This window comes from Lissotriton helveticus, chromosome 5_1 (assembly GCF_964261635.1).
Source record: "Lissotriton helveticus chromosome 5_1, aLisHel1.1, whole genome shotgun sequence".
Lineage (NCBI taxonomy): Eukaryota > Metazoa > Chordata > Amphibia > Caudata > Salamandridae > Lissotriton > Lissotriton helveticus.
In genome coordinates, this window is record NC_136065.1 from 2,027,704,862 (window position 1) to 2,027,729,548 (window position 24,687).

A 24,687-nucleotide genomic window follows, 5' to 3' on the forward strand; every position below is an offset into this window, starting at 1 on the left:
TCCATGGTCACATATATGCCCAGGTATCGAAATCCCACTGGCTCAACTTGCAGTGGGCATGAACCCGGAATGACCGGGGGATCTCCGCTGAGGACGAAAAGCACCGACTTCGCCCAATTAACGGCGAAGCCAGAGTACCTCCCGAATATTGCCAGGGCATCCAGAAAATTGATCAAAGATTCCCTGGGAGTAGTGAGATAAAGCAGAATGTCATCTGCATATAGCGAGATCTTATCTTCCCACTCGGGCATCCAATGCAGCCCTCTAATCGATCGGTCCCAACGGACCCACGCCGCCAGCGGCTCGAGTGCCAGAGCAAATAATAGTGGGGCCAGCGGGCACCCCTGTCGTGTGCCTCTGTCCAGAAGGAAGTCAGCGGATTTGTGGTTATTCACCACTACCCTGGCAAGGGGACCCGTATACAAGAGACCGGCTCATCCTATGAACTCTTGGCCGATACCCATCTTTCCCAAGACTGCAAATAAATAGGGCCACTCAACCCTATCAAAGGCCATGGTCGCATCTAACGACAACAGGGACGCCGGTTCATGTATCTTTGATGCGCCTCCCAAAATCCCATGCAGCGTCCGTAAGTTTAGGGCCGAATTTCGGCGCCGCATAAAGCCCGACTGATCCGGGTAGACCAGAGTGGTAATGACCTTTGCTAGCCTGGTCGCCAGCAGTTTTGCCAGCACCTTAGGTTCGGCTTTTAATAGTGAGATTGGTCGGTAAGAAGAGCATAGTGTCCTGGGCTTACCTTCTTTGTGAATGGCAATAATATTTGCCACTCGTTGGTCGTACAGGAGTTGGCCCTTCCCCTTGCTCTCAACAAACATGGCACGGAGAAGCGGTGCTAGCTTATTCGCATTGAGTTTATACAGCTCTATGGGGATTCCGTTCGGGCCCGAGGCCCTCCCGGAATGGACTCCTCTAATGGCCTGCGCCACTTCGTCATTCGTGAGGGGGGAGTCTAGGTACTTCCTGTCCTCTTCCGACAGCTCGGGCATTTGGATGTCGTGTACCATAGCCGCATTTTCGGCCTCCGTATAGTTGCTTGCAGACGTATACACTGATCTATAATAAGCAGCGAACTCTTCTACTATCACTTGCGGATCCGTCACCCTGCCTAACTCTCCTCTCTGCAACTCAGGCACCAACCTCGACGCCCACTCCCCTTTCTCCAACCACGCAATCAGTTTCCCTGCTTTGTCGCCGTGTTCATATACCCTACTCTGGGTGCCTGCGTGCTGCACTTTGGCCCTGTCCCTAGCCAGGCTCTTATATTCATCTTGGAGGAGTCGCAAACGGTGCATTCCCTCGGGGGTAGCATCTCTTGACACCTCCCCCTCCACAGTTGTCAACTCTGCCTCCATCCTGTCCACCTCTGCCGGCCCATCCTCCTGATCCCCGATACCAGTGATAAGACTTCCCCTCTGATGACCGTCTTGTATGCCTCCCACAGAGACTGTGCCGACTTGACTGTCCCCACATTTTCTTGGAAATACCGTTCTGTGACTTGTACCTCCTCCTTCCTGGTGTCAGGGTCCCTCAGGTGCCATGCATTATTGGGGGCATTCCTCTCCGCATCTCTCTGCCCCACCGCCACCCTGAGCCAGACTGGAGAGTGATCTGAAATCCCCCTGCCCATATGGCGCACCTCACGGATCCATGCTGCCTGCGACGCTGGTACTAGGACATAGTCTATTCTCGATAAGGAGTGGTGCGCAGCAGAGGCGTGTGTGTAGTGCACTCTGTCTGGGTTCCTCAATCTCCACCCATCTGTAAGCCCAGTTGTTGCTACGAAGTCCGGCAACCACCTCTGAGACGGCGTCAGAGTTCGAGCTGGGTGCCTATTCACTTCACCATCCATCACAGCATTAAAATCTCCACCCACAATCAGTATCCCCACGAGCAAAGTTAAGAAAATCGCGCACAGATCTCGGAAGGTGTCTGTCTGAAGACCCGGCGGAACATACACTGACAAAAAAGTGACCATTCTCCCCTCCCACAGCCCTGAGATGCCAATGTATCCGCCTCGTTTGTCAGCCCATGTGGCTGGTCTTTTGAGCACTACATAGAACAGTGTGCTTTACACCAAACTGGCCTAATCTATTTACCAGAGAATCTTCCAATTCTCTAGAACCAGAAGCATTTGTTCCGCTACTGATAATGGTATGGCCATGCATCCTGGCCAGTCACAGCAGAAACCCATCAAACAAAGTATATTACTGAAGTAGTTAAGAGCCTCCAGTGTGTGTTTGTAATTGGATATATTTTAATTAGTTTTTTCTAGCTTTTCCTCTTGTAACCTTTTTTTCTTATTTTTGTATATATACAATTGATGGGCTGTAAGGGTCTGCAGCTCATATTACTAGTAAATCTTTGGGTTATTCAGTGGTGTATAAAAGCTTGTGATGGGACGTTGGGTCAAAAAATGAGTGACAAAGTTGAATCTTTGTTGTGTTGTCATGCAGATTGATTGTTTATGACGGATTCTATATGGCATCTGTAAGAAAGTGAGTTTCTGTTGCAGTACGCCACCCACCCCACACACACGTTTTGCCTGATACCTGATGCACTTTTCCTTGGTGTGCCCTGGGTCCCTGCCAATCCGGTACCCAGGGCCTGTGTTCCTTCCCTAAAATCTGTACTAAAGCCTAAACCCAATTGTCATCTCTGGCCACATGTCATCCCCTAGTAAATGGTATCCTAGGTACCCAGGGCATTGTGACCAGAGAAGACCCCTAAGGGCTGCAGCCCTTATTGTGCCACCCTTAGGGGCCCTGAACCCTGACACACACACACTGCCTTTGCAGGCTGAGTGCCCTGGTGCAGAACTAAACAAAAGAGTTGACATGGCACACATCCTTGTGTGCCATGCCCACAAACCCACTGCCCTGGCATACATCAGCCACCCCTCTAGCTGGGTGCCCTATGCCAGTGGTGTGGGCACCTGTGCATGAGCCCTGTGCCCCTACAGTACCCAGGACCATTTCTGGGCACTGTAAGCGCAGTGATGCCATTAAGAGTATATGGTGCTGGGAGGTTGTCATTACGAACTCCACAGCACCATAATGCCTACACTGAAGACTGACAAGTTTGATATCAAACTTCTCAGCACATTAAACCCACACAGATGCCAGTGTGGCATTTAATGACAAATGCCCTACAGAAGGCATCTTAGAGATGCCCCCTGAAACCTAACCTACAATCCACATCTTGTCTGAGAGGCTGCCTAGGCTGCCACACTGCAGACATGTTGCTGGACCCCTGGGTGGAGAGCCCCCGCTCTCCTGGACCTGCAACAATGCATATCCTGGGACGAGGTGCCAAGCCTCCTCCCCCAGGATGGGCAGGGGAAGCTTCAAAGGCATTCCGCCTTTGTGAGCTTCTCCAGACCACTTTCTGTACTCAGCAACTGGCTGCCACCAGTTCTGACCCCCACTCTGGCGGGAAGACTGGCGGGAAACCCTTTGTCAGGAAGGGGGTGTGCCAGCCTGTGCCAACTCCACCTCTCAGGTGGGAGAGGCGAGGTGAAGCACAACTCTGGGCTCTGGCCATCTTGAAGATGGGGAGCCCTGCCCAATCACAGCTAGGCTCCTGCCCCCCTCCCACAGGAGAGGAGCATGCTTTGCACGACCCTCTGGTAATGCCTTACTGCTCGACCAGGCTAACACTTTGGAGAGTAAGGTTATATATTAACTTTAACCTCTGCCATACCTCTGGAGACTGTGGACTCTGTGCACATTGTACCTTATTTTAGGCCATTTTATACAGAGCCACTTTCTTACAGCATCTTAAAGAAATCATTACGTATGTAATTTTATGTGTGTGTGTGTGACGTATACCATTGTATCGGTCAGATGCAGACAAATGTGATTACACATGGGTGTATCATATAAATACATAAATATTATGCTTTGTTTGCTTATTTTAATAAAGGGAAACTTCAAGAACCAGGTGGGGGTGATCCGTAGTACATTTGAACTTCTGAAGACGTTTCTAGACAAGGAAGAACAACAACTTCTGAGCAAACTGGAAAATGAACATAAAGAAAATATGAAGAACATTCAAGAAAAACTGAGTGATCTGGAGAAGCAGCAATCCACCCACCAGGACATTATCACAGAGATGGAGGGAAAGTGTCAGCAGCAGGATGTGGAGCTACTGAAGGTGAGAATTCAACATCCAAGGAAGGAAGTAGAAGAGTACAACTTTGTTGAGGGAGAAGTGTCAGCTGCAGGATGTGGAACTACTGTAGGCGAGAAATAAATGTCTCTAGAACTAGAGGAAGGAAAAAGTAACATTTGGAACCACTGACAAACTTCATTCAAACCTTATTTTTTTTGTTCTTGCACCTCTCAACATTGCTTGAGGGCCATGTAAAATTGCACGAGGAGTGGGAGGGTACTCTAAGTAAAGAGAATGACATTTATTCTTTAGGGACCAGTAAACACAACATTGTGATTGAGAGAGTGGACAGAATATCTGTTTCAGCTAGAACAGAAACATTACCTATAAAAAAATGGGTCAATTGTTTTATTTTACTTTACAAAAAATGCTAGTTTCATTGATTTATTCTCCCTACTTCACTATGATCAGCCTTTGTCCTTTAAAAAAAACCTGCATACTCTCATTAAAACGTGATCCCAACATCACTCTGGGGGACGGCTTGCATTCATAAGCTATGTTCAGTCAGCAAAAATGTGATTGATGTGCATTTGTTTGTGAAAAGTAGAAGTGCTTTTAATGTTCTGTCACCTGTGTACTATCTGTCTTTCTTTCAACAAGTCTGTTTCATCAGTCACTTTGTTGGGATGAAAGCCCTCTGCTGGTCCCTGAAAATGACACTACCATGCCTTAGATGTTTTTATAAATGACCCTGCACAGATCTCCCAGTGAGTTCAAGAATCATGCAGGACCACCGAGGCGTATCCAATTCACTGAGTCAGCTCTGAGGTAGAGGTGGCAGTGTAATCATAGTGATAAGACAGGCCTTTTACTTGTACTGCTGTGAGAGAACAAACTTCTGCGCCCCCTCCCCCATGCAACCATGTAAAGTTCCATTCAGTCTTCGTAACTAGGGTTATTTACATCAAAGCTGTGATTTATGAAAGCTGTTGTATCTTGCGACCATTTCCAGAGTGTGGGACACCTACTCCCTTTTTTAATTTTTTTTATATATATCTATTTATTCAAAACATGGCAAAAAATAAAGGCAAAGCAAGCAGCACACTGTTGTACTTTGGCACAACAGAATAGAGCAGTTTTCTTCTCAAGAGCCACCTACTCATGTCCTTGCACGCTGCTTTCGCTCTGTAAAGATTGTGGTGTTTAGCTCAGTGACAGTTGGACATGGAAGGCTTCCAGGGCCAATTGCATCATTTGAGCTAATAAACTATGGGGCATATTCCCAAGGACTTATCTCCGAGTTATCGGTACTTCATCGCAGCCAAAGTCGCGATAAATTCATCGCCCCATTCACAAGCTGGTGCTTCTTATCAGTCCATATCACCAGTTTTCCTGCTATAGCAGCCGCAAAAAACATTGCCACCGATGACCCCGGCAACTAACGCTAATGATATGCAGAGTAGGCGTTCCCGTGGGAAAAGCAGCAAAAACACCACTCTGCAACATTTTCAATGCCCAGCCAGATGGGCGATAAGATCACAGAACATGCGATAAGGCGCGTTAGCAGCAGGGATTTAACACCTGCTCTTACCTGGTGTAAAGTCGGAAGACAACCTGCACCAGAACAGGGAGCCCAGCCCAGCGCCACACCTGAAGAACAGATGCCATGGAACCACTGATCATGCAGCACGGACACCCAAGAGGGCCACAACACCCACCGCCACCCCCCCCAGAAAGGGGGGCCCTACCCCAGCCCCCCCCCACCCCGGACAAAGATATGTCACATCAACCTCACAAAATCATGAACAAAACAATTTGCCTAATGTCGCACAATCACAATACCCAACAAGAATGTGTGGCCAGAAAAAGGAGAATCATTCAATTTCCAAACAAATAATTGTATTCAAATTAAACACAAAACAACTATTTTGAAGAGTCATGGCAGATCTCCTCATGACAAGCTGCAAGACAAAATTCTAGATTAGGTGTGTCATGCGCTCATCCAAGGACAGAGAGAGAGATAGAACTAGAGAGAAAGAGAGGGAGAGGGAGAGAGAGAGAGAGACAGTGAAAAGAAGAGAGGGAGAGAGAGTGCCGACACTGTGGACCCAGGCCTCACTGCTCACCTGATGCCACTGGTGTGTCTCCAACCATGTGCCAGTAAGCACTGCGGTCCACCAGGTCCTTTATTTGAAACAGAGTCCAGATTTATGAATGGCAGAGTACATACAATTGCACACGCAATCATCGCTTGCCCGCCCCTAGTACACAGGCTGCTGCAACCCTGCCCCTCCCACAGCCCAGCAGTGACTGCCCGCCCCAGCGCACCCATGCCTCACTGCTCACCTTCCGCCACCGGCGTGCCTCCAAGAGGGCCCACCACATACCGGTGCAAGCTCCAAGCCCGGGGCCCTCGACCATGGCAGCCTGGTATGCGTTGTAATGCCTGCGTTGTAGTGACATGAGTTGTAGTGTCATACGTTGTAATGGTATGAGTAGTAATGCCCGCATTGTAGTGACATGCGTTTTAAAGGATGTTGCGATGTAATGATTTTGTTGTAAATGTAGTGCGATGTAATGGTTGCGTTGTAAAGGATGTTTCACGATGCCACCAAGTCTGTGCATCGCAAGTCATGGATACTTTATGATTGAGTCTTGTGGTGTGGACGCCAACATGTCTCCTCCGGCACTGGGGAATTTGATGTGGCTGGGCCCTTGGCCCTCATGAATAAATAATAACCACACGGATACACCCAGATAGAGAGTGGCAATGGTGTCCATCACGTGCGCCTGGTCCTTTTTATTGGCAGGGTCACATGTCCTGGGACGCATTTGCTTGATAGGTGTGGTGTGGGTGTAAACCAGCCATGAGGGAGTGGCTGTGGCATGCTGAAAACTAGACCAGTGATCAGCAGAACACGACAGGGAAGACCTGGGACATGTAGCGTTGTCATCCGTCACCCTCCCGTGAGCATAAGCGGAGTGGGCTGGCCTGGTGTATGCCAGTCCAGCGTAGGGGTGTGAACAATGACCCCGGGGCTCTGGGCGTGGTTCCGTCCTGGGCTGGACAAGGAAGTAACTAATGCATGTGTCTCTGTTGTAGTGTCGGCGCCACCCATGTCCCACAACATGCACAACATGAGCAACATGGACGTAAGGGGGAATCACTGACCCTACATTCATCCATACTTCCACTCTTGAATGATCATAGACATGACCCATCTGTGTGAATATGGGTGTCCCAACTCCTGGGTGACATCGCTGGAGCCACTCTGACTAGACAGTTGTTCTTGTCTCCAAGTCAGGACTCCAGCGATGTCAGCCATGGATCCTTGGAGAGCATGGAGCGGACTGTGGGTGTCCGTTAGGAACTGTGAGCTGTTCAGCCAGCTTCTCCTGGCACCCCAACACACTGCGTTGGAAGGCCATGAGTTATTCGTAGGGGTCCTTGGAGGCAGCTGTGGTGGTGGGTGCTGCCTGCTGTGTATTCTGTGCAGGGGGTGGAGTCTCCTCGTTGCAGCTGGGCTGCCCTGCTCCTGAAGCAGGGATGCAGAGGCTGTCCACGAGCTGTTATAGAGCGTCGGGGTCGAAGTTGTCTGGTCCTCTTCGTCATCAGAGAAGAGAGGTTCGGCCTGCTCTGCCTGAGGTGTTGGTTTTCCCTCTGCTATGTGAATGGGAGATGCAGTTTAACATTGTGTTCACATGTATGTTGACGCATTGTACATATTTACATACAGACTGCATGACAGTGTACATTGTGACTGTTTGGGAGGAGCTGTCTATTTGATGCGGGACAGTGGACATTTCGACAACATCACAGATGTGTGTTTGTACATTATCATCTCACATTTCCCTTCACTGCCAAATATGATTGGCCAGTTTCTACACACAAGCGGCACCAGTTGTGTCCTCTGTACTGTTGTGGACGTGTTGCGCTTTGTACCACATTGTTATCGATGTTGATGTGCTCTGCATGTTGTGTGTGTACTGCATTTTGGGAGAGTCGCCCCTGCAGCTCTGATTTTGCTGCCCCTTCTCCCTTACATGCGGTGTGCCTTTGACTTCTGTGCTTCTACAGTGCTGTGATGTTGCATACTTGGGTACATTGGTCTCTAGGTAGGAGTTTGAGGTCTGGGGCCTGGTTTGTCCGCAGATGAGTTCTACTTAATTGTGAAAGTGTGCCATTGTGCCCATCTCCCCCCATCCCTCCCAGTCCCTGGTCGTTACTCACCCTGGTGCTGTTGTGTCAGGTCATGTTGAGCAGTGTCCAATCCCCCAACTCCTGCCAACGTTTCCCCACTGATGACTGTGGACACCATTTCCTCCATTTCGTCTAGCTCCTCCTGTGGCGCTGGACTCCCACCTCCACTCTGCATTGCTGCCTTCCGGTTGTTGCCGAGTTTCTGCTTTGTTTTGCACTTCACATCATTCCAGCGCCTCTTGACCACTTCCATTGTCCTCTTCAGTACTCAGACTGCATTCACCTTGTCCATGATGGACTGCCATATTCCATTTTTTGTTGCCAATGACACAGTGGAGGTGACAAACAGTTGTTGATGGGGTTCTATCACCTCCGTTATCAGGATCCTGTTTTCCTGCGGACTGAACCACGTCTTCGTCTTCTTCTCTTCCTTCCCTGACCCCGAGGTCCCTGGCTGGTCCTCCGGGGTGCTTGTGGGGTTCTGGTTGTCCACTGTACTTGCTCCGGCTACCTCCATTGTGCTTCGCTGTTGTTTTGCTTTTCTTTGTATGTGTTTTTTCTACTTTTTATAGTGATTTTTCCCACCTGACGTGTGTGAATTGCAGGCCTGGCGCAGCGTAGCGATGATTTTGTCATCGCGGTTGGGCCCATCGCACCTTTTTTCACGTTGGGGTTTAGATTTTTATCGCCGTCCTGGGGACTTTATCATGGACATTTGCTGCGTTATCTGGAGACTATCGCATGTTACCGCCGTGTTAGAATAGGACGTTAACACAGAGTTATTTTCACGCTATAGACCGCAATATGGAACATTGCGATAGCCTATTTTGCCGATGATTTGCACACGTTCTTGAGAATATCCCCTATTTGTATAATCGGCGAATGTCCTACCTAGTTTTGACACTGGTGACGAGGTGCCAGCAAACCCAACGACTCCACAACATTTTAATACGCCCTGAAGAGTTGCTAAAACCATTGAAACTGGATGCCAATGCCATGGACCATCCTCCACACAAAAACTCTGAAACATTCAGACACATCGGAAAGAGGTTATAAGATTCCTGGCTGACACATACAGGGGACTAGTGTGAAATATAGTGCCGAAACATAGTCAGACCATCTGTTGGAATTTATTTGTTTTGTGTATTTCAGCTCCACAACAATACCCTTCCCACCTTTATGAATGTATAATCTCTTGAAAAGGTCAAAGAGCAGAGATGTTGGACTTGCTTTTTAATCCTGGGGCTGGGAAGATGGACATTGTGAGTGTGTTTCACACAGTGGCAGAGCAGGGCAGTTGGGTTGGGATACTACCTTCTTTTAATCCAGACAATGAGATAAGGCTGTCCTCTTCTCTGTTTGTGTCACGATGATGAAAAGATCAATATTTATGATTAGAACATCATTTCTTAATAAATGTATCGTTTGATATATGTTAATAATGAAGTTATCACAAAAGGTCCCATGAACATATGGGTTCTCGATTTGAAAGGCGTCTCCGTAACCATTAAAAGCATCTGCTTCATTTAGGCTACAGGAAGCAGATTAAGACCTTTGTCCTTGCACCTCTGTAAATTCTCTTTTGTAATTGTTGTGCCAAAATTATTCTTTATAAGTGTTTAATAAAATAGCGTAACAGTTTGATGTGTGTTATGTACTGTAATTGTTGATTCAGTCACAATCCATATCTCTGGCTGGTGGCTCGATAGGGTAAAAGGGTCTTCCCATCATTGAGAAAATCGGCTTGTTCCCCAATAGTGGCTCAATGTCTCTTCATGAAGGAAATCAATGCTCAGCATTGTGGGGGTGAATATTTATCTTCTTGATCTCCTTTCCTCCCTAGGATGTGAAGATCTTCTTGAACAGGTACGTTCTCTTCCTTTCTTGTACATTTGAGATTTGCCTTTGTACCTGCTTGATTTTAATATTCCTCCACCTTATTACAGTATATGTTTTTGTAATGGATAATGTTCACCAAAATGTGGTTTCTTGTCCCTTTTGGTACATAATATGGTGTTGCGTCTGAAGTTTGAATTATATTTTAGATTGCCAGATCTTTAAGGTCACAGTGTGGAAGTGCTCTAAAGGTAAGCAGGCATGGTCATTTCACATGGTGATGTGGTTGTGCCTAGGGCATTTGCATATGCAAATGTGGGCGTAACCATGGATAGACCTGTAAATGATATACAGAAGGGTCCTTGTTAAAGTGCTTCTCCACAAGGAGCAAGCACAGTGGTCTAAGTGCTGGAGACATTTTTCTGGTGCTGTATTTCGGCAGCACAAACAGTAATGTGAAAATGCAGCACATGAAAAATCCCACAATAATTGAGAAAAATAGAGTAATTTTAACAAATAAAATGGCACCAAAACCAATTCAATCCAATCATTAATACCGGTTATATACATTTTTTTAATGAGTGTTTTAATTAAATCTAGCACATACAGCCCAATCGTGGGTATCTGGCTATGCGAGACTGGGTCAGAGTAAAAAGTTAAGACTGAGTGCCATGGAGCGCAGGTCGGATTAAAGCGGTCGTGAGAATATTCTATCTGTGCATAAGATTTGCTAGTATCTTGGTCCAGCGGAAGACATGGGATAAACACCTCACAACAAAAAATATTTCAATGGGGCCCATACACATTTACCCAAATGCTTATCCACAATCTCTGGCAAATCCGCTGGGGGTCAAGTTTTATAATTCACTTAAGTTCTGATTAGTTAACTTAATGTAAACTCAATCAATTTTGAACAATATGCACTACCTAACTAATCTTTAACCCCTTCGACGCTCATGACGAGCTGGGCTCGTCATGAGGTAGCCTCCTCGCACGCTCATGACGAGCCCAGCTCGTCATGAATAATGGGTTTTTGTAAATCCCAGCGCAGCAGCAGAATATCGACCGCACGCATGCGGTTAAAGATCAACACTCTTTGCTCTGGTCGATGGCCCATTAGTTGAGTTAGTTGATGGTGATATTAACAGTTATCTAACTAATTCACAGATCTATGTGCAATAACCACAGACTCTGGGTAAGATTCTTAAGTTTTATCTAAGATTTTCTGTCATAAATTGAACGCTCATTAAAACAAATTCACAGTGCAAACTCCATCATTCTTCATATGGGAGAGAAAAATTCATTTAGCAAATACATCTATTGACACCAAGCTCATTCAGCAAAATCGGTGCAGAAGAGTGGATAGATGTAGAGACGGAAGGCACAAAACAAAATACATTTGCAAAAGAATATGCAAATTATGAGACAGAATAATATTTACCTAATAGAATTATTGAAAGCCATCCCTCTGGCCAAAGGACTGGTGGGGTCCCCTGAATTAGAATCATTCAGGAGACAAAGACTATACGACAGGAACAGGACAGGGTCAATACCCAACGCACCAGGGCGCTTCCTTCTCTCCCTCCTCAATGTTCTTCTGCAATCTTCAAATCTAATCAGGCTGTCGTTTGGATCTGAATCTTCCCAGACAGCTCTCTCTCTCTCGACCCAGAAGCAGCATCTCTCGCCTCTCTCTCTCGATGATCTTGATGCTCTCTCGATGCTGCTCTCTAAGTTGCTCTATTTATAGTCTTTATTTCTACATGTCCCACCCTCCATAGTTGCGAATATTAGTAAAAAACGAAATGTGATTGGACAGGGCTAGGGAAGTCTCCATCATACTATGCTGACATATTCATTTTTATTAAGGTACTATTGTTTCGCATACCCTTCCCCTTTAGCTCATTCATAATTTTCTCTTTACATACATATAGTGTTGCCATTTTAATAATTCATTCAATACAGGCTACATAGACGAGTGATACAAGTCTTCTCTTTCCCACGTCTTCTGTCCTTGGTGTCTGGCAATTATTCAGCTTTCCGGTCATCGGGTCACATTATGAATCCACTGAGCATGCGCAACTTATTGTCATCCACCGCTTTTTTCCTCCCTCTGTCATAGGCATAACAGGCCCAAATGCACACTATAAATAAAAGAATCATAAACAGATGTTATTTTCTTAAACTTATAAGCCTCACTGTTCACCACCCACTTCTACTCTATCCCATGTTGTTGTTATTTTTCTGAGCAAAAGCATTTACAATGGCAGCTTTCTCTTAAATTCAAGCAAGCAGCTGCAGGGCATGCAGTGCCTCACGACCACATGTTAGTCCTTCTTGCGCATTTGTGAGAGTTTTTCCCTCTCCAAGCGGGTTAGTCATGTTATCTCTACGTAATTCTGTTTGCACACGCGCAAAGAGTTTTTCCAACTTAAAGCGGGTTTTAGTCGTGTTGCACGTTATTCCACATTAACACCTTCGCTGCGGCGGCTATTCCGCCGCAGCGCTAAGGGGGCGGGGCGGCCGCGCGGCGCGCCCATGCTGGTGACGGAACCGCTCCGTCACCAGCCTCGGTTGAGCTGTGCTCATGACAGAGCGGTTCCGTCATGGCCCCGCCCGCTCAATGGAACGCCTAGCGCAGGCGCGGAATCCGCGCCGCGCAGGTGCGGCGAGCGGGCCATGACGGAACCGCTCCATCATCAGCACAGCGTTACCACGGCTGATGACGGGGCGGTTCCGTCATCAGCATCAAAAAGGTTAATTAAGCATGACTAAAGCTTTTTCCCCATATGTCGGTGTTTGGTGTATATTAGTTTTGTCTCATCTACAGTTTTAACTGTTAGTTAAAGTTAATGAAGGATTGCTCCAAGCAAGTTTCGTTTTCTTGAATCCTTGCTCCATCACTCTGTTTGTTCCATCTCTTCGGCGTTGATGCATTATTACATTCTTATGAGCCATCTTCAGCCAACCTTCAAGAATAAATAGTCTGGAAAGATCTATTGGGGACAACCTGTAATAACTAAAGTAGTGCAGGACAAAGTTTTATTAAAGGTGTGCTTTGCTAGAACCGGATTGTGTAACAGACATTGTGAATAGATTAGTCTCTTTTGTGAATACAAAAAATGAACAGCAAATAGCTGATGTTGGCCTTAGCCCTCTATGCAGGTTCACCCCCAATCAATTGTTTTTTGTTTGCATAAGGGCTCTGTGCACGTTACCACTGACCAGTGCTAAAGTGCTTCTGCTCTCTCCCTAAAACATGTTATATTTGGCCTACACCTGATTGGCACATGTAATTTGATTAGACGTCCCTAGTATATGTACTACATGTACTCAGGGCCTGAAAATTAAATGCTACTAGTGGGCCTGCAGTACTCATTGTGCCACCCACGAAAGTAGCATTTCAAAACATGTCTCCAGCCTGTAATTGCAGCCTGTAGTGTAGTTCCAATTAGACCTATCAAAATAATCAATTTTCCAGGCCTAAACCTTCCCTGTTAGGTTTTACCTGATCTGCGCTTGCGCTATGCTTGCAAAATCGCGTCTAAATTGAAAAAAATAAAAATCTTAAAAAGGGCCCATTACTTACCATTTGTTGGCTTTCTTGTCACTCTCATTTCCTTGCTTAATATTGGTAACTGCGTGCGATTTGATAGTGTGTTCGTTCCTGTCTCCCTTTGGTGTTCTCTCTGGAGCATTGACCAAGTTATTTCTTTCTTTTGGAGTGTTCATCTGCTGTATTCGTTGCTATAGCTTCTTTTTTCTTTGTAAGCAAGAAATTTCTTCTACTCCATGTTGTTTCATAGCAGAGATACTTCACTCCACTGTATTTCTGTTTTAATGCTACTTATTAGGTTTCGCTTATGAAATCTATTGTTGATATATCTCTTAACAGGTCTTACATACCACCCACTTGCTTTTCATTGGCTCTTGTGCTTGCTACTTACTTTTCCTCGGTTTCTATTGACTGTAGCATGCTATTTCTTGTTCTTCCTCATGTGTTTGCTCTTATCTGTGTCCCGAGGCCCAAGTCCTGTTTTATCCGCAGAACTTCTGTTTTGGCTTTCCTAAAACGCTCAGCCAACAGTTGTAAATCATGTTGTTATCTTGTTTGTGTTTCTCTTTGCTCACGCCCCCTCCCTTGTCTTTCTGTAATCATTGCAGCGCTGGGACGCCTAAGGGTATCTATCGCGCTATATAAATGGTCTTTTCATTTCATTTCATTGCCCCCACTCCTAATCGGCCTGGCACTGGCAGTCTATGCGGAGCATTTTACCATGCTGGTCCGTGTTAAAGAGGAGGCAGCAGGGCGGCTTAAGGTCCGTTCTGATTTGCACCAGTTCTTGGCGGCTCTGTGAGCTCAGGTCATTGCTTTGCTTGGCCAGCAGCCAGGTGGCTCATGCCCACTTGTGTTTGGTGGTCCCTAGTAAAAAGCTCATCTTTGGCCTTGCCCTTCTTCTCGTGCGACCTGCGTTGCCCGTGCTGTTTCAGGTAGCGCTTTTTACGGGCAAACAGTTTGAACCAGGTGTAGGCCAGCATGTGCAGAGCCTTGATGCACAGGTGGTACTTATTTATAGCCTACTATGCCACAATAGCTGACATTTCTGCAGTATTTTATTTTCTGTTGAGACATGGAGAACCCGGAAGAGGACCAATACTTAAATGCTGGAATGCGAATGTACATTTTATTTTCAGCCATATTAGGTGTGGTTTTGCCCAGTTAACTCTTAAGGGAAAGAAAAGAAAATGCCATCTTTTTTTTCTCTAAGAAAGAGATGTTATGTTATGTTAACATTATTTATACTGCGCACAGCTGCCCCAGCAAAGGGGCGTCCTGGCGCTTGAACAAGTACTAGAACATAACACGCAGAAAGGAGAAAGAAGACGGCTAACCAAGTACAGAGAACAGGAAAGTTTTAATAGCACGCCTAAAAACGGACAGATTATCCAAAGCTCGAATGTGCACCGGGAGAGAATTCCATAGCCCAGCGGCAAGCACTCGGTAGGAGCGGCCACCCATCCTACGGAGTTTAAAACGGGGGCAGACCGCGAGATGAAGAGCCTCCGATCTCAAGGACCTCGAAGGAACATAGGGGGTGAGCAAGTTAGCAAGTGCAGGCGGCGAGGAAAGCTTCATAATTTTAAAGGCCAAACAAAGCGCTTTAAACTTAATTCTTTGCCTAGTGTAACCTCTCACCCACATGTGTGACAGTGGGATGTTTAAGTTTAAATTGCAGCTCCAGTGTTTTGGATCCAGCATTGATCCGCTTTGGCTTTCCTCTGCTGCATTGGTCAGGTTTTGTATGACTTGTCCTGGCCTTGACCACTCAGCTGTTAATTCATCGCACTCGTTTTCGAACATGGCACGCGGGTCGTTTTCGAACGTGACACACTCTGCTGGCGCAGTCAAATACTGGCGGCCGGTATCATTGTGATTTCCTTTGTTCTGTGCAACAAAGAAGAATAATACTTTTTTGGCACAATTAAATTAATAAGTACAGCAAAGTGCAACTGTATTCAGTTTTTCTTTTATCTCTTCACTGTGTACCAAGAGGACACTCGGTCTTTCTTCTGGACCCCAATGTCCGCCAGTGATGACATAACCTATGTCTCTGTGCAGGGTGGCAACTTACAACGAAACAGCTTATTATTAATCACATAGATTATATACTGGAACGTTTTCTGGCTGTGCTGCTGACCTGTCTTTACAACACTTGCATACCTTTCACTTACTCTCAGACACCGCTCACCCTGCACATTCACCCACCATTTACTCACCCAGACATTGCACTGGTAGTCAGATACTGCTTACCCACCACTCACACAGGCGCACGCCACAGCTAATTAGCACTTCGGAATTCTGTGCGGTGAGCTAGGATTGGCCGAGAACCAATGTTCCAATCGTAGGTTACCTTACACACTTTACACTGTCAGTGCCTCCTATTTCCATACGAGTCCTGGAGTATGGTCAGAAGTGGTGTTTGTGATGCGATACGGAAGTGCAAACACAGGAATAGTAAGCTGACCCCACGGACGGTCTGTGTAAGTACCAGACAGGTGGTCACTTTAGCACGCGCTGACCGACATTTAGTGCATGTCATAACAATATAGAGATGTGCCGCCGGTGCAAACGCGTTCAACAAATGCCACCGCTGCTATACACCACAAACATCGCACATAGGTTGATGGATTATTGGATGAATCCTGGTTTATCAATATGTAGTTGTAGTTGGGTGGATGGGAGTGAATGTACAGATGGATGAATAAACACATAGGGACTACATTGTTTAGCGTCTGCATGTGTATGGGTGGACGGATGTAGATGTGGGGCAGAGACTCATTTTAGGTTCGTGAATTTTAGCGAAATTGTAATAATGTGGCAGAACTGTAATCTTTTTAATAATAAAGATGCGTCCTTTTTGGATGACTTGGAAATAGGTAAAGTTTTGTATTATAATATTATGTAAAGCTTTTAGAATTAAAATGTTGGCATTTTTCCACCGCCTTCATGAACTTCACAAAACTACAGTTCAACTGTGGATCCTGAGGTGCAAAGCAGGCGAGAACTGCTTGTCTTCGTGAACATACCCCTCGCTGATTAAAATAGCGTTTAAGCAGATGTTTTCGTTCATCCAACATTTTGTCACAGAAGCATAACAAATGCAGCATATCCTCTGGTACTGAGCCACATAACTGGCAGAGTGACTTTCAGCCAATGTGGAAAATGTTGGATGCAGGGTAGCAAGCCCAGCCTGTACTTTAAAAAATTCATTTGAGCAGTTTTGGCATAACCCAATCCAAGGTAACTCTGTGGTGCTTGTGTTGTATAAGAGTTCAGGGTCATCCAGCCGTGAGACCTTTTTGTGAGGGCTGCCTTATCTTCAACCCACGAAAGATGTTTGATTGTTTTTTTTACCAGGTTTTTAAACGTTATATGATTTGTGGGGGTATCCCAAATCTGTTTTATGCCTGTATTCGCCAGGCTACTTTTAAGATACTTGGCAGCTGGGGAGGCAGGGTGTTGCTCTAACTCCATCCATAGATATTCATTTAGAGATCCTTGTTTGGATTTTCGCACTTTGTCCCAGATAGTTATGTATGCACCCCTGCCTTGCCAGGAGCTGTTTCTGGACACCGAACTCAAGCCTAATTTGTGCCGGTGAGGTTCGTTTGGGCAGGCTAAAAATAATTCTATATGCGGCTCTGACTGTATTATCGAGAGTTGTTGCGTCTCTGCTTCTCTGTACTTCACTCCCATAAGTGATTGTTGGCAGGAGTTTAGCTCGTATTACTTGTACCAGAGGTAGAAGGGAGGGCCCAGTAAGTTTTCTGTTTAGTGCTTTTAAAGAGATTGACAAGGCAAGACCTTTACCTCTGATGCTGGTTTTCTGTATAGTAAACTGCCCACTGTTATCGATTTTTACTCCTAGGTATTTGTACACTGACGTATCTTCAATTCGATCGTTGTTCCAGTGCCAAGAGGACGATTTTTTCTTGTTCTTACTAATCGTCATTGTCTGCATTTTCTCCAGGTTTATGGTCCGTTCATTTGTGTCAGAATAGCCATATGTAGCATCCACAAGATGTTGTATCCCTACCTTTGTGTGGCTGATAAGGACTATATCGTCTGCGAAGAGAAGACACAGTAATTGAAGCCCTCCTAACTTGGGGGCGTGAGAGTTACAGCTATTTAGGATCTGGGTAAGATATCCTAAACACAGATTGAATAGTGTAGGAGCCAAGACACAACCCTGTTTGAGACCTTTATTGGTTGGTATGCGCCTGGACAGGAGTGATCCGTCACCCAGCTTTATCTGGACCCATGTTTCCATGTGAAGGTTAATCAGCAAGTCTAACAGAGGCCTTGGTATCCCCCAACTATTTAATTTGGACCATAAAATGTTCCGATTTATTTGGTCAAAGGCAGCCTTATAGACTATAAAACAGAAGTGGATGGGCATTTTAGTTGATTCAGCCTGGTCTATTAACATACCCATAGTTAGGATATTAGTCTTGTCCCAACTGATTTGGCAAAGCCGGTCTGGTTAACTGGAATTAAGGATTTCTCTGCGGCACCTACCTGCAATTCCTCCAATAGTGTACCTGCAAAATACTTTGCCTCGTTATCCATTAGGGCCACCAAACGATAATTTTGTGGGAGAGACGTATTCCCTGTCTTAAAAATTGGAGACATGATTGAACCCTTCCAGGAGCTTGGCAATCTGTTGGAATATCTTATTTCCAAGAATAGGGGTTCAAGCGCTGCTGCCCATCCATTCTCATCTTGTTTGTAAAGAATGGGCGGAACTCCATTCGGACCTGGGGCCTTTAGGTCTCGCTGGTGTTTGGAGCACGAAGCGCTGCGTCCAGCGAAAGACCTATTGTTGTCGACTTGCCGGGAATGTTGGACAGGGGATGGGTACGCACTTTCCCTCGGCGATTTCACCTCGTGTGCGCGCATGTACAGCCCTGCGCCGTGCACATCTCCTGTCCCACATTCACAGCAAGTTAGCCTCTCGCAATCGCACGCGCACACACACACACACACACACAGCCACACTCACACGCACACAGCCGCACACGCACGCATGCACACACGCAGACACAGCCACCCCCCCATCTCTCTCATGCAGGCACACAGCCACACACACACGCACGCACACACACACAGCCACAAACCCTCTCTCTCTCTCTCTCTCTCTCTCTCTCTCTCTCTCTCTCTCTCTCTCTCTCTCTCTCTCTCTCTCTCTCTCTCTCTCTCTCTCTCTCTCTCTCTCTCTCTCTGGCTCTCTCTCTCTCTCTCTCTCTGGCTCTCTCTCTCTCTCTCTCTCTGGCTCTCTCTCTCTCTCTCTCTCTCTGGCTCTCTCTCTCTCTCTCTCTCTCTGGCTCTCTCTCTCTCTCTCTCTCTCTCTCTCTCTCTCTCTCTCTCTCTCCTGGCTCTCTCTCTCTCTCTCTCTCTCCTGGCTCTCTCTCTCTCTCTCTCTCTCCTGGCTCTTTTGTCGCGACTCCCCTGGTATCTCCGCCGCATCACCTGGCACACACGCGGGGCTTCCCTCACTCATGGGAGCCCCGCACTTGCATCGGCGGCCTCAGCCCTTCACGTCTGCCGCCACCGCGGGGCATTGCCAGTGCTATTCTTTTCACTGTAAACTAACACAAAATTGGGGCGGGGAGAGCCAATCAGAAAGGAAGTTTACACAGACTGACATGCGAAGAAACACTTATGGGACAGCTTGGGTCGATGTACTGCTCCGCAAGATCTACGATTGGTTAATATAGAAAATAACCCACCCCGGAAATAGCCTACGTCATCTAGGAAGTAGTAACTCCCGCTGCCTCGGAAGAACTCTGCTCCTATCGCTCCGGAAGAAGTGGCCACCTTAAGGCCAAAAATAACAGCTGGCTGCAGTGCTTGTTCAATACCTGCTTTTAGAGTGCTATTTCTATTTTTAAATGAAGTATGTATTCAGTGGCTAGCAAAGTAATTTAGATGGGATTATTTCCTAACAGACTGTTGTGTCCAATAGCAACCTATTTCTGCCTGTGATCACTGCTCCGGATGCCGATCCGGAAGTGAAAGTGGAAGCAGTGAGCGCTCCAGTGTTCACCTCATGACTTAGTCATGCTTGTGCCTTGCGGGGACCTTATCTGGCCCCACCCAACCTGAGCGGAGCTGACCCGAGCTGCACTATTGAACTGCTGAGTCAAACCGCAACTTTTTACACACACCCAAATATCCTACACCAGCAGGAGCAGTGTAAGAGCATGCATATGCCGATAACGTCCTGAAATTTGTGCTGTGGTTTGGCATCTGTGCTTGGCGGCGGTGCCAGGGAGAGCAGCAGGTGCAGCATTCAACTGGCAGTTGCACATAGGGGACAGAGGGAGTGGCACTGAACTTCTCCTATAGGGGAATGCTGTGATCCAGGCTTTTCTATTCCTAACTTAACCAGCTCCTGAACTCAAGTTTGTATCCATCGAGGTGAAGGAGAGGACAACATTTATACTTTTCTATCCTTATTCCCATCAGCGCCTCCATAGAGCATACAGTAATACTGCTGCGCGGGACCTCTCTACAGGGGGACTCAGCACCAGGGTAATTTGCACCAGGAGGCATCTCACACATTAAGGAGCACTGAAGGTCATAGTGCTGGCAGATGAGAGTGCAGTGTTAGAGCTGTGGCCCTGGGCTAAAGCCTGAATGGCACGGAAGCAGCCAGGTTAGGTTTCTCGTGCAGCTTGCGCAATTCATAGCCCCCCGCCCCCATACCGAGGCTAATAATTAGGGCTCAAAACTACGGTGAGAACACACAGAATGTTCTTGCACACATCTGATTGACAAACTCATCACAATACCTAATGTCTTAGGATCTAGAAGCTAATCTAGTCCCCTCCCATTTTACATGAAACATAAGATCACCAGAGCAACATACCAGGAAACACGCCAACTTAAGGGCAGCAGGTGAGACTAATAATGAGTCCCCTTCTGGAACAATCAAGGAGCCCTGGGTGTCCACAAATTCTAGGACCATCTTAAGGGGGGGGAGAAACCCTCACAGACACAGTTAGTTACCATGCCAACAGGCTAGTCTTTGGAGCAAAACCTAAACACCACACTGGCAGTCCTAATATGTAACCTAACTCCAAAGCCAATAGAGCCTGATGAGATTAATAACATTCACAGCCCAAACATTATTAGAAAAGGGATTGGAAAAGCAACACAAGGCCAGAAAAAAATTAAAAATTGCTTGTTTGTTTAAACCTGCCCGTTTCATCCATTGGCTTGAGACAATCACGTTGGGGCTCAGCCTAGAGAAATATTTCTCTCACCCTTGTGCTATTAGGAGTGCTTGCATTGACCTGCATGAGGGACTGTTTTAAAACAACAGACCTGTTTGTCGGCTTCTTGGTGCTCATGCCTTATCCTTACACATTCCTCCTTTGACTGCTCCTGCTGACTTCTTCTGCCCCCTCTCTTATCGTGTGATGCACTCATTTTACTTATGCCCCCTGCCCCCTCTAGTCCATCCCTATTGCTGTTGTCTCTTCCCCTCCGTGGTTTTCGCTCCCCGACCTGCAGAAGTCCCTCATTCCTCCTTCCCTGGCGCTTTTTCCCATGTACCTTGCTCTTTCTCCAGCCAGTCACAGCCCTTATTCCTTCCCTCCATCACTCCTTATTTCCTCCTTATTCTACCTCCCTTCTCTCCCACGAGCTTCTCATTAGTGCCTCTGGGCCATGGTATATACTTTTCGACTTAGAAATACAAGGCTGTGTATACTGAAGGCTCCCTTGCTTCAACGCAGACCTCTTTGTTTCTATGTCTTATAAAGGACACCCTCACACACCCCCTTACACCCTCACCCACCCCCTCACGCACCCTCTCACACCCTCACCCCCATCACCCTCACACCCCCTCAACCTCACACCCCCTCAACCTCACCCACACAACCCCACACCCTCACGCCCCTCCTCACACCCCCTCACCCACCCCCTCACCCTCACAAACACCCTCTCCCTCACACACTCCCTCACACGCCCCCTCACCCACACACACCCTCACCCTCACACACACCCTCACACACACACCCTCACCCTCACACACACCCTCACCCTCACACACACCCTCACCCTCACTCACCCTCTCACCCCCTCTCACCCTCACACCCCCTCTCACCCTCACACCCCCTCTCACCCTCACACACCCTCTCACCATCTCACCCCCTCACCCCCTCACCCCCTCACACCCTCACCCCCTCACCCTCTCATCCTCTCACCCCCTCACCCCCTCACCCTCTCACCCCCTCACCCTCACACACCCTCACCCCCTCACCCTCACACCACCTCACTCTCTTACCCCCTCACCCCCTCTCACCCTCACACCCTCACCCCTGTCGCCCTCAACCCAGTCTCCCTCACCCTCCCTCACACACCCTCACCCATGTTCACACACCTTCCCTCACACACCCTCACCCTCACACCCGTACCCTCACACCCTCACACACCCTCACACCCCCCACATCACACCCCCTCACCATTACACCCCCTCACCGTTACACCCCCTCACCGTTCCACCCCCTCACCGTTACACCCCCTCACCGTTACACCCCCTCACCGTTACACCCCCTCACCGTTACACCCCCTCACCGTTACACCCCCTCACCATTACACCCCCTCACCATTACACCCCCTCACCATTACACCCCCTCACCATTACACCCCTTCACCATCACACCCACCCCCTCAAACCCACACCCACTCCCTCACACCCCCTCACCCCCCCTCACCCTCACACCCTCTCACCCTCACACCCTCACAACCCCTCACTCTCACACACCCTCACACCCCCCCCACACCCTCACTTACCCTCACTCACCCTCACTCACCCTCACCCTCACCAGCATAGCATAACAAAACATAGCATAGCATAACAAAACACAGCATAGCATAACAAAAAAAGCATAGGATAGCAAAACATAGCATAGCATAACAAAACAAAGCATAGGACAGCAAAACAAAACATAGCATAGCATAACAAAACACAGCATAGCATAGCATAACAAATCAAAACATAGGATAGCAAAACATAGCATAGCATAGCATAGCATAACAAAACAAAACATAGTGTTGTAATCTCCCTCTTCCCCTTCACCACCCCTTCCCCTCTTCCCCCTTGGTACAGCCCACTCTGTCTCCGGGAGTGTGTGTCAGAATGTTCGCAGTGAGAGACTGCCGCCAAGCTGGGAGCACCTGTTATACTTATACTTATTAAACTTGATATTTGAACCCTCTACAGTAGTGATTGATTACTACATTTCTGGCGACGAGGACGAGGAGCTGAGCCAGGGTCAGTTAGGTGCTTTCCCCCCTGGATATGTGATGCTTGTGCGGACTTTTGAATTGTAAAGAGAGACTCACCGGTTGACTTTTGAAGATCACTGGACAGCAGACATATCGGCAAACCAGGAGGTAATCATCGAGGTGTTCCCTTGGGGGGACGTGAGATCTCGATTCCGGAATGGTGAAGGTGAGCTGGTGCCGTGTGGAGAAGAGGAACGTTCCCTCTTGTTATGAGGTCTGACTGGCGTCGGTGGATTTGGTAACTAGTGTCCCCTGGCGGTATCCCGCGGTGGTGGAAGTAGCGTTCCAGGAAGCAGCGGGAGGTAGAGCCGAGACAGTTGTGGTGACGCGACTGTGAAGAAGTTGACTGGTATCGGGACACGAATCGGTCACCACTGTGACAGAAGACGCTGAGGAGAAGCGGGCGAGGAGGCATACCTGCTGTGAATGCTGTGGATGAATATAGCCGGACGGGCAGAGCAGCGTGGTTCAGGCACAGTCCTCTTTCGACGTCTGTCGGGCTCTGTCAGTTGCTGTGCTCTCTACCAATACCGCCCTGGTGACAAGTGTGAGGCGGTCTTCAACCAGAAGGGTTACTGTTTGGGAGCCAAGGCTGAGCTGAGACGCCGTCCCAACTAAGGAAGCTGCCGGCTGCATAACTCACCCTGGAGGAAGTTGAGGTACGACATATGGAGATAGTTGTCTCTCACAAGAGGAACATATATCGTAAGGTGAAATTTAGTGAGTAATTTACGAACCTCCTTGAACTGAGAGGCTATTCAAGGAATTTACTGCATTACGTAGGAAGGATTAGTGTGTGAAACATTGGATGAAAGAATTACCCTGTCGGTGGTACAGTGACTTTTTGGCTGAATTCAAGGGGGTACACCTATGAAATTGAGCTGGAGGAGAAGTGGAGTGAGGCTAATTTTAAAGTTTGACAGGCGTGAGTGTTGTCTACCGCAGTTTTTTAAGCTGAGCTGGTGTCATACCGCACTGCCACCTTGTGGGCCATACTTACCAAAGCACGCTCATTTCTATCCGGGATCGTCGAACTTTGGTAACATTGTGAGGAGCGTGGAGGATTACACAGTGTGCTGTATTCATATGGCACCGTACGGCAGCAGTGAACTGAGCTGTGTGGAGGAAAATCAGAGGAACAGAGTGTGAAGCGAGCCTTAGTTCCAGTCAGGGAAGATTAACTGCAGCAACAAGTTTAGCAGTATAAATTATCTGAGGTGATAAAGAAAGGGACTTAACCCCTGTGGCCACGCGTGAAACGGAACGGTGGTGTAATCCTATGAAACTGTACGGCTGCAGTGAACTGAGCTGTGTGAGGAAAAATCGGAGGAACAGAGGGTGTAGCGAGCTCTCGTTCCAGTCATTGGAGATTATCTGTGGCAGCACGTTTAGCAGTATAAATGAACTCAGGTGATCCATGAAGGGAGTTAACCCCTGTGGCCACGCGTGAAACGGAACGGAGGCAGCACCGAGAAGCGGCGTGAGAAGATTGCAAAGGTGCAGGGAGTGTAAGGAACCCCTGTGGCGGAGTCATTACAGATTCGAGGCAGTACGCCTTGGGAGGGACACGTAACCTCTTTGCATCGCGGACGGTGGATGTACTAGGGCCACAAACCTACAAATGGCGCGAGCAAGGCATATTTAGTGATTTCGGGGAGTT

At 47.5% G+C, this 24,687-nt stretch overlaps 1 protein-coding gene across 1 annotated transcript in view; it reads left to right on the forward strand.

Annotated features, from left to right (window-relative positions):
- LOC144756202 (E3 ubiquitin-protein ligase TRIM39-like) overlaps positions 1 to 24,687 on the forward strand; it is a 154,223-nt gene that overhangs the window by 50,519 nt on the left and 79,017 nt on the right. The window contains exons 3-4 of the mRNA XM_078645809.1: positions 3,943 to 4,173; positions 10,176 to 10,198. Of these exons, the coding sequence (XP_078501935.1) occupies positions 3,943 to 4,173; positions 10,176 to 10,198 (254 nt within the window). The remainder of the gene's footprint in view (positions 1 to 3,942; positions 4,174 to 10,175; positions 10,199 to 24,687) is intronic.